Below are 14988 nucleotides of genomic sequence, written 5' to 3' on the forward strand. Positions count from 1 at the left end.
AGTTGTATTACACATGTCACTATAATAAAAGATTTACTTACTTGCTAACATAAATATGGTGTCTTTGATGTACATGCATTCAGATCACGAGTTTTGGAGAATTCAGTTTTCATTATCATTGAAATTATTCTAAAGATGGGAGATGCTGTGTAGTACACGAGTATTTTGGTATTGTTTAATCACACATCTAGTTATAAGCCTTTAGAAGTTTCATGACGTTCTATCTTATTTAGTTAATAGAACGAGGTTTCGGAAAGCTCAATAGACAGATGATATAGTAACAATCTTTACTAGCACCAAATACTTTCTAGAAATATAAATCTCTGGAATTTGTTTCAGTATAGACTGTAGATTTCGAGAGGATAAGCATTCTATAATTACATTGGATATTACACTTCTGGGGACTGGACTTCACGGACCATTTTAACATTGTTATTTAAACAGGCTTATCGTCATATGTGAATTCAGCTCAGCGGTAAACATACAACGGACCACAGGGGATTAAGACAGCCCCTATGAAAAATACAATGTCTTTCTAGGGAATGGGTGTCCTAATTTTTCTACATAAGCCCTGTGAACAGACATATAGGCCAATTTCTTGTTCGTCTGTGTGACCGGATTTGATTTAAAACCATGTGGCAAATTATTGATACATGTACATTATCATATCTCACATTTGCACACTCTTGCCATTTGAAAGATGATATGGCCATAGATTACTTTTATGCACTTTATTAAGAAATGCCCTTTTTGCTCACCTATACTTACTATGATTGGTACAGATTAAGTTTCACTTTTACATGTATTAATTATAATGACCTATTCAACATGATATTTTAAGATACAACAGGGCCATAATTAATTATTAAAATGCAAGCATCCTCAGGTAGTGTATGTTCAAATCATGGTCCCTTGGGGTAGGGTGGGGCCATAAAGTTTTATATGGGAATTTTCAGGGAACAATCTTCTGAAGACTGGCAGAACCATAATTAGTCATATCAATATGCAAACATTTTCAGATGCAGATTTCTAATTAAAATAATGGCCCCTGGGGGTCAGGTGGGGCCACAATAAGGTATCAAAGTTTTAAATAGCAATGCGAGAATTTTTAAAAAAGAAAATACTCTTAAGACCAGCAGTTCCATGTCATCAATATGCAAGCATCTTCAGGAGAATAGGGTAAGCTAGGGCCTTAATAGGGGAGCAGTTTTACATCGGAATAATCTTTCAAAATTTTTCTTTCATCTATGTATAAGTACACAAATCAAGGAAGGCAATAGTAGCATCATGTCATACTATCATGGCGACGGTGTGATGGCGCACGTGACAGTAATAGGATTTCATAAAAACCTTTTAAAAATCTTCGGAGGAACAGCAGGGTCATTGAGTGTTGCGACTCATCCTCTTATTAGAGTAAACTTAGAGCTAATATTCTAATTATTACTTTATACTTTAATAATCTCCATTATGTACAAGAAATGTCTACATATTTTCCCCACACACTAAACTGCATATTTAGCCCAATTATAAGGTAACCATGTTGAAAAGACACTCATCAAACTTCATACCCAAAAGTTTTGGCGAAAGCATAAACAAGCCCCATATTTTTTACTTTAATCTTCCATATTACTACTAGACTTTGTCTTGACCTTTACCTCACAATGCTGGACTTTGTCTTGACCTTTACCTCACAATGCTGAAATTTGCGCCATTCTTAAAAGGAGGCCTTTGTCAAATTTTATACAGATGTACGATGTAGCAAGGACATGACAACAAATTTTCTGATTTTGGCCTTTCGTTACTGGATTTTGCTCATTTCCGAAAAGACTAAAGCTTGCAAGCATGCCTCAACCTGTTTGACGCAACATACATTGTCTACTGGACCAACTCATTTCCCCCCAATTTACATGTACCTTAGTTCCATAGAAATAGCATAATCTGTTTAGAAACAAGTTATATTCCACTTACATATTTCTAAATTCTCCAGCACTGACTAAGGTTATACTAACTACCAGCAGAACTGGGATTGACATTCTCTGATCTATTCCAATTTTCCCCCTCAGAGAGCTACAGTTCTGCTACCAAACTCAATAGTAAATACCCATGCTCTTTTCAATTTCAGTTTTAAAAAAAACACATTACAATGTTGGTTTGACTGCTTTATTAAATCCAATATCAGTACACAGACAATTCCCCATGGCATGTCCAATATGCAGCTCCATTGTAACTCATCTGCTTCCACTGCATGACAATCATTGTTTCCTTCCATTTTCTCACAAAATTAATTCTTTTAAATATCTTTTAAATACTATTTTTTCAGTGGGGGTTTTCAAACTTTTTTCTATTCTTCTATTTTCTAATCTTTTTTTCTTTCTTTTTTTAATATTCCCCTCTTTTTATATGTACTAGTGAAATAAAACCACTCCAATGCTCATGCATGTACTTCCATCAAAGATATCTTTTCCCACAAAAACAACGACACACTGTTTACTTTTAAGACAGATATACATTGGAGTGATTTTTACACAGTATTGATGTGTGGCACCACGCAAAAAGCCAAGCTACACCAATCTGCAAAAGAAACTAAGAAATAAATGAATAAAGAAAAGGTTACAGGAAAAGCCTTTCAAAGGACCCTCCCAATCACATTGATCTCTTCACTCTCTTTTTCATTCTTTACATGAAACAAAAAATGTCCTTGATGATAAACAATCATGAATATGTTGCAAAACATAAATAAAACAAAATGGGCATAGTAAAAACCTACAGTTTATGAATATCAATAAAAAATGATGAGCTTTGAATCAATGAATTTTGAATACACTAGTTATTTTTTGCTTTTAAGTTTTTGGTTTTTTTTAATGGCCAAATACTATTGATTTCTTCTTCTATTGACAAGCTTTTTTTTTTTCTTTTTCTTTTTCTCTTTCTTTAATATTTTGATGCTTGCTTCAGTATGGAGAATAGAACGCAGCTCTTCTGAATCGACTGAAATGAGAAATACAATGATATTTTAAAGTAACATTTTTCATTTTCTTTTCTCTTGTGATTAAGGTATCCAACCTAAACTCACCGTGTGAAACCCATGAGGTACAACCTAACCCCATAGGTTTCACAAAATGACCAAAAATAGAACCAAATTATATTTCTTCAATGAAACTGTAAGTAAATGACTACTACCATTTTGAAGGATTTTATCCGACACAATTTACTGTGTGATTTAAAAAGAAAAACGTAATTCTCTGATTAAATACTGCTTGCATTGATGCCAATAGAAATATAAACCTTGAATTAAAAAAATTGAAGAAAAAAAAATTCTCTCATCATAACTTGCTTGCATTGATGCCCATACAAATTAAAAAAATTCATGAATGAAAATAAATTTCCATTGTAGTCTACTTATTGGTTGGACAGCACCTACTGACAGGTGCAAAGCAATATTCCCCTCTTCGATGAAAGGGGCATAAAAATATTGCATTTCTTCTTTCCTGAGGAATTGTGGAAACTTGGATTTCATTATTGATGGTTCGCTATTTCCATTTTTGCTGAGATTTAAATTTGTGCAAATGTCCAAACCATCAACCGTTAATTGACCTTGCAGTAAATGCTGAATTGTATCAAATCTTTTAAGAAGAGTTAGCATATTACTGCATGCAAGATAAATTAGTGGATGAAATACTAGGAGTTACCTTGTAATTATGCAAAGTATAAGTGACTGCATATGTACACAAAAAAAAAAAAACCAACCAAGAAATGTTTCAGAAACAATTCGAGATATTGAGTGGGCAATATCTTCCTATGCCCAGAGTGGATTGATCCTTAACCTTTACCCTCAAAATCAATAGGGGTCATTGGTGTCAAAACAATATGCCCCCTCTTTTGTGTTTGTGAAACACTCATACTTCCATCACTAAGCATTCAAAACTTATGACCAAGGTTAAAGTTTTTTAAAAGTAGGCCGAACTCCAAGGTGAAGGTCATAAGGTAAAAATAATTTGATAGCAAGAGAAAGATCTTGTCACAAGGCATACATACATGACATATGAAAGCCCTCACTCTAACCATCAACAAGTTATGGCCACAGTTAGTTTCTGTGGACAAACAGACAGACAAACCAAATACTATACCCCCCCCCCCCATCTCCAATTAGTGGGGCATAAAAAATACCACCAACATGCATTTGCCTACAAACCCTAATTTTAGCAAATAAACACTGCAGTGGGGTTGTTGGGGTTTTTTTTGCCATTCACTTCCCACTCTGATAAAAGCAGTAATGAAGACAGTATGAATTTTCTATTGGTTAAACAAACACCTTTGGTCGGTGTCATTCCGTCATTCCTGGAAAATGGAATAGCTCATAATATTCCCCTTGAGCATACTGACTCTCATTTCATGGCTTCACTTAAGTCTGAATAGCACACTATACTAGTAGTATTCTAAGAAAATAGTAAATCCTCACATGTTTGTAACACATTACGCAATAATATATATTGGGAGACATTTTACACCACAATTCATAATAATTATGATGCTCATGCTTCAAATCAACTACACCTGCTTTAACAGGAATAATACACCCCAACAGGGCTCACTCAAACTGAGTCACATTTGAAATGCAGCACATTCATTAACTTCTACAATGAGTACCTACTACCTCTTTGTTTTAAATTTACTGCGAGGACACAATTGCACAGACAGACAGACTGGGTGATTCCTATATACTGCCAAAACTTCATTTGCAAAAGTATAGTAATCATTCTCTTTTCATACAAAACACTCAACCAATCATCAGACAAAAAGAGCACACAAATTGCCAGTTCTCAAGGAGAAATCTGAACCCCTTAATTTAGCCCCAACCTGAGCCATAGGCTAAGAGATGACAAAATTTTATTTGGTACGTTTGAATTCCAAATATATATTATAGTTTTCTCATGTTAAATTTTTAAAGTCCGATTATGAAAACCCCTCCCCCTTTTCATTTAATATTTTCTTTTTCCAGCTGGTTCTTCCTAAAAGTGAAATATTGCTAGTTCATATTGAATGTACATAAAGTAAGCAATTACATTCAGTGATATATAATATTAATTTACAATATCAGTAGATGTGCATGAAAAATCATGGCTCAATATTTAAAAAAAAAATATATCCACCTTTTCATCAAACAAAACTGCTCAAATTTTTACATGTCCTAAACAACAGTTAAGAAAACAACAAAAAAACTATGTCTTGAACCTGAAAAATAACTTAAGAAGAAGAAAATCATCTTTTTCAAGCGTTTTATCACTCAAGGTATGGGTAATCTCATTTTCTACATTGAAATGAATATGTCATTTCTTATCCACCAAGCACTTTGGACTTGACAATATAGATCGTGCATTGAAATATAATAAAATAAATATTGTATTCCACTTTGTTTACTGGAAGAAAGATATATATCCTCATATTGTGATCGATGCAGCTTTCTGACATTTCATTTCCTTCACTGAATTAGAGAAATAAGTAAATAAAAATTTGGCTAGTCTTTAATTCGTCCATTCAGGAGAAAGACAAAATGGAGCAAAATAAAAATGGGGGTAAAATTTTCTGTTACGTGGTAATAACACTTTAATCATACAGATATCAGAAATAGTCCCAGTTTCTCTTGATATTAACAAGCAAAAATATCTTACGGACCCATTAATTTTTCTATAAATATTTTTATTGTTGAAATCTTTATCAAAAAATATTACAATACACTTTTAAAAATCGCAATATATTGCAATCTGAGAATTTCTGGCAATAAGCACAATAATGCAGAAATTCTATCTTGTCTGTGAGAGGATGGACTTGTTTTACCAGAAAATCAGACAAACTAGGGTAACCAGAGAAGCTTTGAATTTGTTAACTTGTACAATACATGCTTTACCATTATATAATAAACCAAAAATGTCATTTGAATATTTATATAAGAGACATAAACATCTATTTCTTCACAGACTTTTCTCTGATTGTTTTCAAGAAATGTTAAATTTTCATTCTTCATTGGGTTATGAAATAAAAATTTTGCCAATATTGATGACTTCAAAGATACTTAGTTGCATTGCCTACATCTTCCTTATCCTCTGAAATGATAATTATCTTGACACAATTCTCTAATTTAATACAAAATCTATTTATGCTGAAATATTTCTGGTTGTAAATTGATTCAAGATAAGGAAATGTTTTAACTATTGTATTTAGGTCTCTGCAATACTCCAGCATGTGAGATACGGTGAGATACTTTTGTATACAAGGGACATTAACCGAGGCTGTAACTTGTTGGAGTAGTCTCTGCATATACCAGTAGTTATTTAGATGGAACTGTCTTTATCGTATTCTAGCATATTATAAATCTACTTTTGTCTGAAATAATTCCATGGAATTTTTAAGATGTGGACATCACAGAAATTTGAACCACATGGAAATTTTTAAAAGTACAAATATTTCAACAATACTATAAAATTACAGGAATACTATTGGAGAAATGAAAGATTACTGACAATTGGTTACTTTTAAATCCCTGCATACCCAAAAGTACCACTGTCTACTGATGCTGTGCGATGACCATTACGCTTACTGTATTATTTACAATAGATTGAGATTAAGCATTACCTTGGCCTTCGGGGTGTGTACCCCCCACCACCATACGGTGATCGAAACCTCCCCCTTGGTCTGAATCCCCTTGGTTTTCTGTTGGTTGTACTAATTCCTGGTCTGTTAGTTCGCTTTACACTGACCTGTAATAAGAAGCAATGTCATAAAGAGGTTTAAAATTCTATCATACATGTCTAGACAGGGTTTGACATTTTCTTTTTTGAGCACTAGACCAGTCAGGCTACTTCAAATGATTTTTACTAAACCTGACCTTACATCCACTAGCCCTGACCAACTTTCCAGAAAAAAACCCGATAGATTCTTCATATTTAAATACTTAATTCAAATGACAAACGTTAAGTTTGAACTAAAACATATTGAATTGTCTCAAAATAATCTGTAGTCTCATCATGCAATTTCATGGTTACTGCAGTTGATCTACCTTAATTTGCTTGCCCCAGAAGAGGGACTCAGAATTACAACATGAAGTTGTGAACTAACTGAGATTTCTTTCTTTACCTTAATTTGCCTGCCTCGGAAAAGTGATTCATCCAGAGCTTGAGCAGTGGTTACAGAGTCTTTGTCTGCAAACTCTACATAAGCAAATCTGGGGAAAAAAAGACATACATTGAAAAATATTTACATCTTCAATCACCATTTGGATAAAGTACTTGTACTAAAATGACTGAAATGTACAAACCATGTATCTACATTACACAGGAAAATGTTTAGAAAACTTGTTATCTAAACATAGATACCAACTCACACTACACTGACGGGCCAATTTCTGGTTACTTTCAAGTCATTAACACCCCTCCCCATTTTTTCTATATTCATGTACAACATTCCAACACCACCCACTTTTAGCTAACTTATCACTCTCTTTTAGAATGGTCAAGGTTGGCAGCTATGTAAATAACATACCCTTTTGGATGACCCGTATATTTATCGCAGAGTATGGTGACTCTATTGACTGATCCACATCCATGGAAATGTTGCTCAAGCTCTTCTGCTGTGGCCCCATAGTCAACCTGTATGTGAAAATAGATAAATATCATGTGACAATCCAAGAAAGGTAATAAATTGAAATCACTATCCATTCCCACCTTGATATTCCCAAAACTAATACTACACACCATAGTCAAACATGTTTACATCTAGAGGATATCTATATTGCGTGTTTTGATAATTGGTTTATCCAATGAATAGTCGAATAATTACATCATATCAACAAGTTGGATAAAACTAAAATATCAAAATACGCAATTATAGATGTTCTATTTATCTCAGTCTTCTTTTCGCTTTATTTCGAGATGATCTCCAGTATGGTAGAAACAGCTGATTGAATTTGTTTTGAATCCGTGGCTCAGGCGTCTTACTTATTAATCTTCCTTACGGTGGAAAAAAAACAGTGCGCTTATGATCGATTCATGTACATTACAAAAGGACATTTTTATAATTACAAAAGAAACCATGGATGAAAATAGTTTTAGAAGACATTATAATTTATAATTAATAATGGTTTTGCCATTCCAACAAATTAACAACTATTGACCAAGTATCTATTTTTTGACATAGGCCTGACCTTCTGATAAAAGTTTGATGTCGCCACCTTTTTGAAATATACATGTGTAACAACGATCAATGAAAGTAATATTTTAATGCAGCGTTATTAGAATGTTCAACAGTTTACAATGAAAAGGAGAAGTGTATGTGTATTTGGATTTTATTCACATGGTTTCTTTGGATCTGAGGACGAGAAGAATTCCTGAGGCAATTTAGTATTAAAGTAAAGATATATGAGATATATGGCTCCAGAGAAAAGAGACTGTGCTTGTGAATGCTAGATACCGCAGCATGTCGAGGTACTTTCGATTAGGCCTGTCCAGTTGGCAGTTGATTCCTTGTCAATGATAAATACATGTAGTGTGGACATCTCTGTTTTCTGATCGTAATTTTTTAGCAGTTATTGATCGAGTTCACATTTTCATAACTGGTAACTTGCATTATGTCAGTGAGGGCAACATCATTTTAATTTTGCTATAAAAAAATTCTAAATAAATACAGAATAACAAGTTATAGGCTTTATTTCATGTATCGATATGCATAAACACAGAAAATAGGTTATCCAAGAGGGGACAGTGTCAAAAGTAGTTCGGACCAGAAGTGCTATATCAAATGGGCGTGTGATAAAGTTAATGCATTATCTCACTTGAAATATACACCACATGTATGAGATAAAATGTCGTTCAGAATCTTCGTCAACATCCTTCATATTTGTTGCTTATAATGAATTTTCCCCTTAAAGATTTTTAATCATTTCTTCTACCACATACACTGGATTGTATCTAATTTCATTTTTCTTACATTGGACATGTATACCTCATAGCTAAACATTTATATACAAATACCAAAACCAATGTTTATTTTAATCAAATATCACTTAAATGTTCACAAAGAGGTTCATATGCTTTACTCATGTTAAATATACTTGACAAAATTATTTGAATACAACAAGATTAATTTAATCAGAATTGTAAATAGCAATAATTATTCAATTAGCTGATTTCATAATGGCATACTCAAGACATTACACGGCTGTAAAGCAAGGCCATCACAACACTTTTTGGTATGGGGACTGGATGCCCTTTAATTATCAAAATCATCATCGTTTTTGATAAATTGGGAAAATTGAATTTACTGTCTTTTTCATCCGAATAAAGTTTTAAACATAAGAATAACAAAATATCATTATTTTTCATTTATTCAGTTCTTGACTTTAATTATCAAGATTTTCCCTGCCAGTTTACATTGTACAACAGATTTTTAATTTATAAATGCATTTGGGAAAGTTTGCTCATAAAACTGGGAAATCATCTTCATTATGAATAAAACACATATAAATACTTTATAGTTTTTTTGTATTGTTTTTTAATGGTGAAAATAAGTTAATTGACATGATTGATTGATTGTCTATTCATTAATGTCCCTCTCGAGAATTTTTCACTCATATGGAGAAGTCACCATTACCTGTGAGGGCTGCAAAATTCAGGCCTATGCTTGGCACTAACTGCCTTTAAGCAGGGAGGGATCTTTATCGTGCCACACCTGCTGTGACATGGGGCCTTGGTTTTTGTGGTCACATCCAAAGGATCGCCCCATTTAGTCACCTCTTACGACAAGCAAGGGGTACTGAGAAACTTATTCTAACCTGGATCCCTAAGGGCCTAACAGACATGAAGTTCACACTTGATCTGCAAGTCATCAATATCAGACATAAAAAAATCTGCTCATTGTCTACAAGCACAGCAATATTTTAAAGTGTGGAAAACTGACAGAAGGACAGACAGACACTAAATAGATGCTCTGACCATTTCATGGCAAGGGCATAAAACGAAGATTCTTGGTGATATCACACATTTTGATATTTTTTCCTATAAATTCTCTAGAGAGTAACCGGGCACGTACTGAATCATACAAGCTGTAGATGCCTGCAACTGTAACATCAATTAAAGTCTAAAAGAAATACATTACCGACATAAACAGACTTGTAAATGCCTATAACTGTAACATCAATTAAAGTCTTATTGCAATTCACCTTTGAATTAGAATGCTTTGGCCGATATAGTATTGCGTTGTGTAACGACACAATTGAATCTGTTTGTAATACAATTGCGAAATGCAACAGAAACTCTCATTGGTCCATATGTATAAGTCCGCCCAAATTCCCTTATACGGGAGTAGTCAGCATTTGAAAACATGACGGCCAGATGCTAGATGAAAAAAAACCTTTAAAGGTAGAAAGAGAAAAAGTTGTATTTTTGTTTTGTTGTCTCATAAATTTAATATCAAAAAAATTCCTAACATATTTTCCTACTATACTTGTGTCCAAACATACCTTCAAATATTTATTAAAGCCCCATACGACCCAAAAACTCGATCACAGCTTTTGATGTTTTCGTTCATAGACGTAGCCATGTTAGGTAGTCAGTCAATTCGAATCCCGGTTCATTTCCATACTGGCACAATAGCGTCTAGATGTGTACTAATACCCCACAAATATTTTAGCTAAATAGTTTAAATAATATACCACCCCAGTCCTATTAAATGATAATTATTCAAATAGCTAAACTCACGGCAATGCGGCTTTCATTAGTCATGGGCGGCCGGTCTCCATCTGATCTAATGAGCTTATGTAGCATTTTCGGTAATCAAGAGCTTATTTTACCTTTACAAAAAATGTTTTAATTTCTATTAATTGTTCGTGTTGATAATAAATGAAGAGCAAATACATAACTTACAACCAATTTTATGAATAGATACCAGTAGCAAGAGTTCGAATTGACCGGCTACCTAACATGGCTACATCAACAAACGAAATCATTTGAAGCTGCGAGTTTTCGGGTCGTGTGTGGCTTTAATGAATATTTGAAGGTATGTTTGGAAACAAGTATATAGTAGGAAAATATGTTAAGATTTTTTTATATTGGATTTATGAGACAGCAACACAAGAATACACTGATATCAGGCCTCAACCATCTGCAGCTTTTTGTGACCCGTAAATGGAAGGTTTTTATAAGAGGTGGATCTTTTTAGAGAGCTACAGTTCTCCAGCTGCACTGAATCCACTCGAGAAAGTGGGCGGGCTGTAATCGGCCAATGAAAACTCTTGTTGTATTACATCAAACATGTCATTCAAATTGTTCAATCGTCTCATTCAATTGTGTCGTCACACAACGCAATACTATATCAGGTAAAGCGTTCTAATTCAAAGGTGAATTGCGATAAAGAAATACTCACATTACCGACATAAACAGATCTATTGTCAGCATCCATTTTTTCTTCTGCTGATGGAAAAGCACCTAAAATAAAACATGAACATTCTTACTCCAAAATACCAGAACACACATGATTGTATATAATAATGGCAGGTCAATCAGCTGATGCTAAGTGATATCACAATCTAAATATTCAAGGTAAAATGAAATTGCTAGTAGTTTCTAGGTTTTCCTTGAAGTCTTTTTGGTGGGTTTTTTTTTTTTTTTTTTTTTTTTTTTTACTGTTGGCAAATGCATCCCTATTGTGATCCATCCTGTCCCCAGATATGACATTTGAACAAAATAAATTTATGCTAAATATGATATACAACCCGACAAGATAAGAAATTAAAGAAACAATTTTTGAACAAAATATTTTAGTTGCATCCCAACAAAATATTTCCTTTTTGTTCTTGAAGACTATGATATGCAGAGTTGTCGAAAACTGTCGGTCCTGTCGGCAAGGCCGGTAAAATTTTCGCTGGACCGATAATTTCTAGAAAATGTCAGTCCAAATGACCGTTTGAAAATATCGGGTGTGATCAGATTATTTTAGAGCTTGGGTTCGAGATATGCAAATGAAGGTCACTCAAAACAACATGGCCGCACGGCCGATCAAATTTATGAAAGGTTCTCTACCCAGGAAGAAAAGACTGGTCGTGGTAGCTCATTTGTAGACCGTTCACTTCGTAACTGGAAGGTCGTGAGTTTAAGTTCTGCTTGTGCCATGATGTGCCAAGATGTAAATATATCCTCGCCAAACGCTCGGCATTTAGCAGTGAGAGTTACAGGTCTTTCGGATATGACCTCCAATGTTGCAGCAGGTTTTAACATGTTAAAGAACCCTCACTACTACAGCCTTGAGTCAAAGTACAAAGCATAGGTCTAAATTTGTAGTGTTTCACCTACAGAAGGTCACGTCTCAATATGAGGGGAAATTTTCTGACGGGACATAAAACAAACAACTTGGTAAGAAAAGAAAAAGTGCTGAACCTGGACCACTTAGAAAATTATGAAGGCTTCCGTGGTGTTCATGAGTTCCAAGATGATTGGAAAACTGACCATATTTGGCTGAATATCATGAGTGGGAGATGCATTGCTGTTATAACAATAAATAAGAATAAAAGGCATTTTGGTCCAGTTCTTTTTTCTTCGTTCTTTCTAAGAAATACAAGGTACATGTATCTGGTCTGACAAAACTTTGTCCAGTCTGACAGAACCTTGAACTCTGTCAGACCAAATGTCTGACAGTGATTTAAAAAATTTCGACAACTCTGCACATATATGCATATTCCTATGTAAAACCTTGTACATTTATTGTGTTCCCACCATGAGTAAGGGGCTATGACCTAAATAACTTGAATATTACATGAGAATGTTTGCATTTATTACTCTGTAAACACTGATTTGAAAAGCTCACATGCAACTATGGCTATTTAATTTTTTTCCCCACATAGATGAAAAAACCTGTTATTGTGTGCAAAGTTAAATACTGTATGTACAAGGGGTGTCTTGATTCTACTGACTAGCAGTGGTTGGAGAAGTCATGTTCATCTGTGTGTCCACTTCTTTCTGCATCTCTTTTAGTTTTTCAGCCTCCTCCTCCATTTCCCTTACCCTTGCTTTGATTGCTTCAAGTTCCTACATTGAAAATTTCATAATCAAAAGGATATCACAGTATTGTTTATTACTAAATAAACCAACTGCTCCTAATCTTATGGTCTCATAGTATGATTCCTCATAATAGTCAGTACTCAATGTCTAAATTTGGGACTAATCAGGGCCATTGACATCGGAAAAAGTAGCATTTGTCCAATTTGGTAGTGAAATAGAAATGTTTCAAAAATTATCAGAGAACATAAAACTTGCCAGTTAGTTTCACAAACCCATAATTGGAAAAATCACTCAAATAACAATGTGGGAAAACTGGAGCCATTTTCTTGTTGAGAATGGGGCCAAGTAGGCCAAAATTTTGGAGAATCAAGGGCCCTAAAATTATTGCCAGTTTAGGTTCAATATCCCATGGCTGCACGTAGATCTTACACTACAAGTCCTGTTGCTTATTTTTGAAATTTATTGCATGTTTACTAATGTAATTGCCGACTCCTGTGATTATATTTGCATATAAAGATTAATATTTATTCATCGAGTTTACGATATATTGAAACAAATTTTTATTTATTGTAAAAATAACTACTCCATGTATGATACCACCATGCTATCAACTGTTGATGGATGGTGGTCGCAGTCTTCACGAAAACTCAGTGGTCCGAAGACCAAGGCCAGTGAATTTTATGGTCGGGTCAGTGAAAATTAATAATCAGGAAGTCCGATGGGCTTGTAGACTTTTTGTAAGTCACATTAAACATAATGTTGGATTTAGATATTCTAAACGTCTTATTTGCTTAAATTTACAATCAAAATAAAAATAAATTTTAAAAAATATCACATAAAGTAAGTGTTTGGACATCGTGGTTTGTTTATTTCATAAAGAACGATAACTATACTTGTAATTTTTATGATAACTTGTACGCTGATCACGTGAATATTAAACGTACAACTAGTTGAAACAACAAAAATGGCCACATTCTGTATTGCATTGCACACCGGTAATTGCTGCTTTATTGCATTGTCCAATTAAAATGAACTTCGACAATTGCAGTTATCTCTGATTTTATGCAATTTCTATAGTTTATAGAATTAATCAATCGTTTACATTTGATGTTAGTAGAGAAGGCTACTTCCTAAGGTGCACTTGGGCTGTTCATGTTTGTGAAAAATACGTGAATTTGTAGTCTTGTTGTTTGCGGGCGAAGAGAGAGAAAATACCGTGTACGGTGTTGTTTTTCTGGTATCGACAGAAAGGATGTCTTGGGGTGGATATGGATATGAGTAATAACCATAGTTTCAGTAAATTAATTGTACAATTATACGATGCATTCCATAATGTATGTGATAAACATATGAAAATTTAGAGGGCCAGTAAATTTCACTGTGGGCCAGTAAATTCAGACAGTTCACTGGTCTGACTGGCCAGCAAGTTTTAAATGTTTTCGTGAATCTTACGCCGAAGATTTTCGAGTAACTCCTTGGTAGTGATGTACATCTAAATCTATCACAATGCATATCTTACCGGATCATCTGCTGTTGAATCATCTGCAACACCAGCTTCTGCTTCAACCTCACCACTCTCCAATAACTGGGCTTCGGTGTCAAATTCACCATCATTTTCATTATCGTCTTGAAACTGTTCAGTTTCGTTATCGATTTCAGCCATATTCAACGGCTTCGATTTAAAATAAAGGTATACTAAATGTTTGCAGTAAATACTAATTCATTCCACGGATTCCTTATTGAAGAAAAAATATGGAGTGGGGAAGATTACGACTGATTCATTCGTTCCTCCTATCACAGATTTCCCTCTTCTCCGGCGTTGTTTACAACACTTTATTTATCTTCATTGTCAGAAGAGTTCGTTCTTAGCATTCACTAATACCAGAAAAATATTTCATAAGACAGAACGGAGTATAAAATACAGAGAGAAAACTAAGGATGAAAT

The 14988-nt window shown here is 34.1% G+C and overlaps 1 protein-coding gene across 1 annotated transcript; it reads right to left on the minus strand.

Moving 5' to 3' along the window:
- Positions 1–2144: 2144 nt before the first annotated feature.
- LOC125651541 (polyadenylate-binding protein 2-like) lies at positions 2145–14912 on the minus strand. The gene is made up of 7 exons (XM_048880192.2): positions 14563–14912; positions 12956–13070; positions 11413–11474; positions 7537–7643; positions 7132–7219; positions 6631–6755; positions 2145–2988 (listed from the first exon to the last, which is right to left on the minus strand). The coding sequence occupies exons 1-7, from the start codon at positions 14704–14706 to the stop codon at positions 2952–2954; spliced, it is 678 nt and encodes a 225-aa protein (XP_048736149.1). The 5' UTR covers positions 14707–14912; the 3' UTR covers positions 2145–2951.
- Positions 14913–14988: the final 76 nt, after the last annotated feature.

Source organism: Ostrea edulis, chromosome 1 (genome assembly GCF_947568905.1).
Source record: "Ostrea edulis chromosome 1, xbOstEdul1.1, whole genome shotgun sequence".
NCBI lineage: Eukaryota > Metazoa > Mollusca > Bivalvia > Ostreida > Ostreidae > Ostrea > Ostrea edulis.

What these genes read in the sequence shown, in the direction of transcription:
- LOC125651541 (XM_048880192.2), bottom strand. Translation starts at nt 14,706, where the DNA reads ATGGCTGAAATCGATAACGAAACTGAACAGTTTCAAGACGATAATGAA. An exon ending in GATCTGTTTATGTCGGTAAT is followed by an intron (nt 7,644 to 11,412) that starts GTGAGTATTTCT and finishes TTTCACATACAG; the next exon opens with GTTGACTATGGGGCCACAGC. An exon ending in TCCGAGGCAGGCAAATTAAG is followed by an intron (nt 6,756 to 7,131) that starts GTAAAGAAAGAA and finishes TTCTTATTACAG; the next exon opens with GTCAGTGTAAAGCGAACTAA.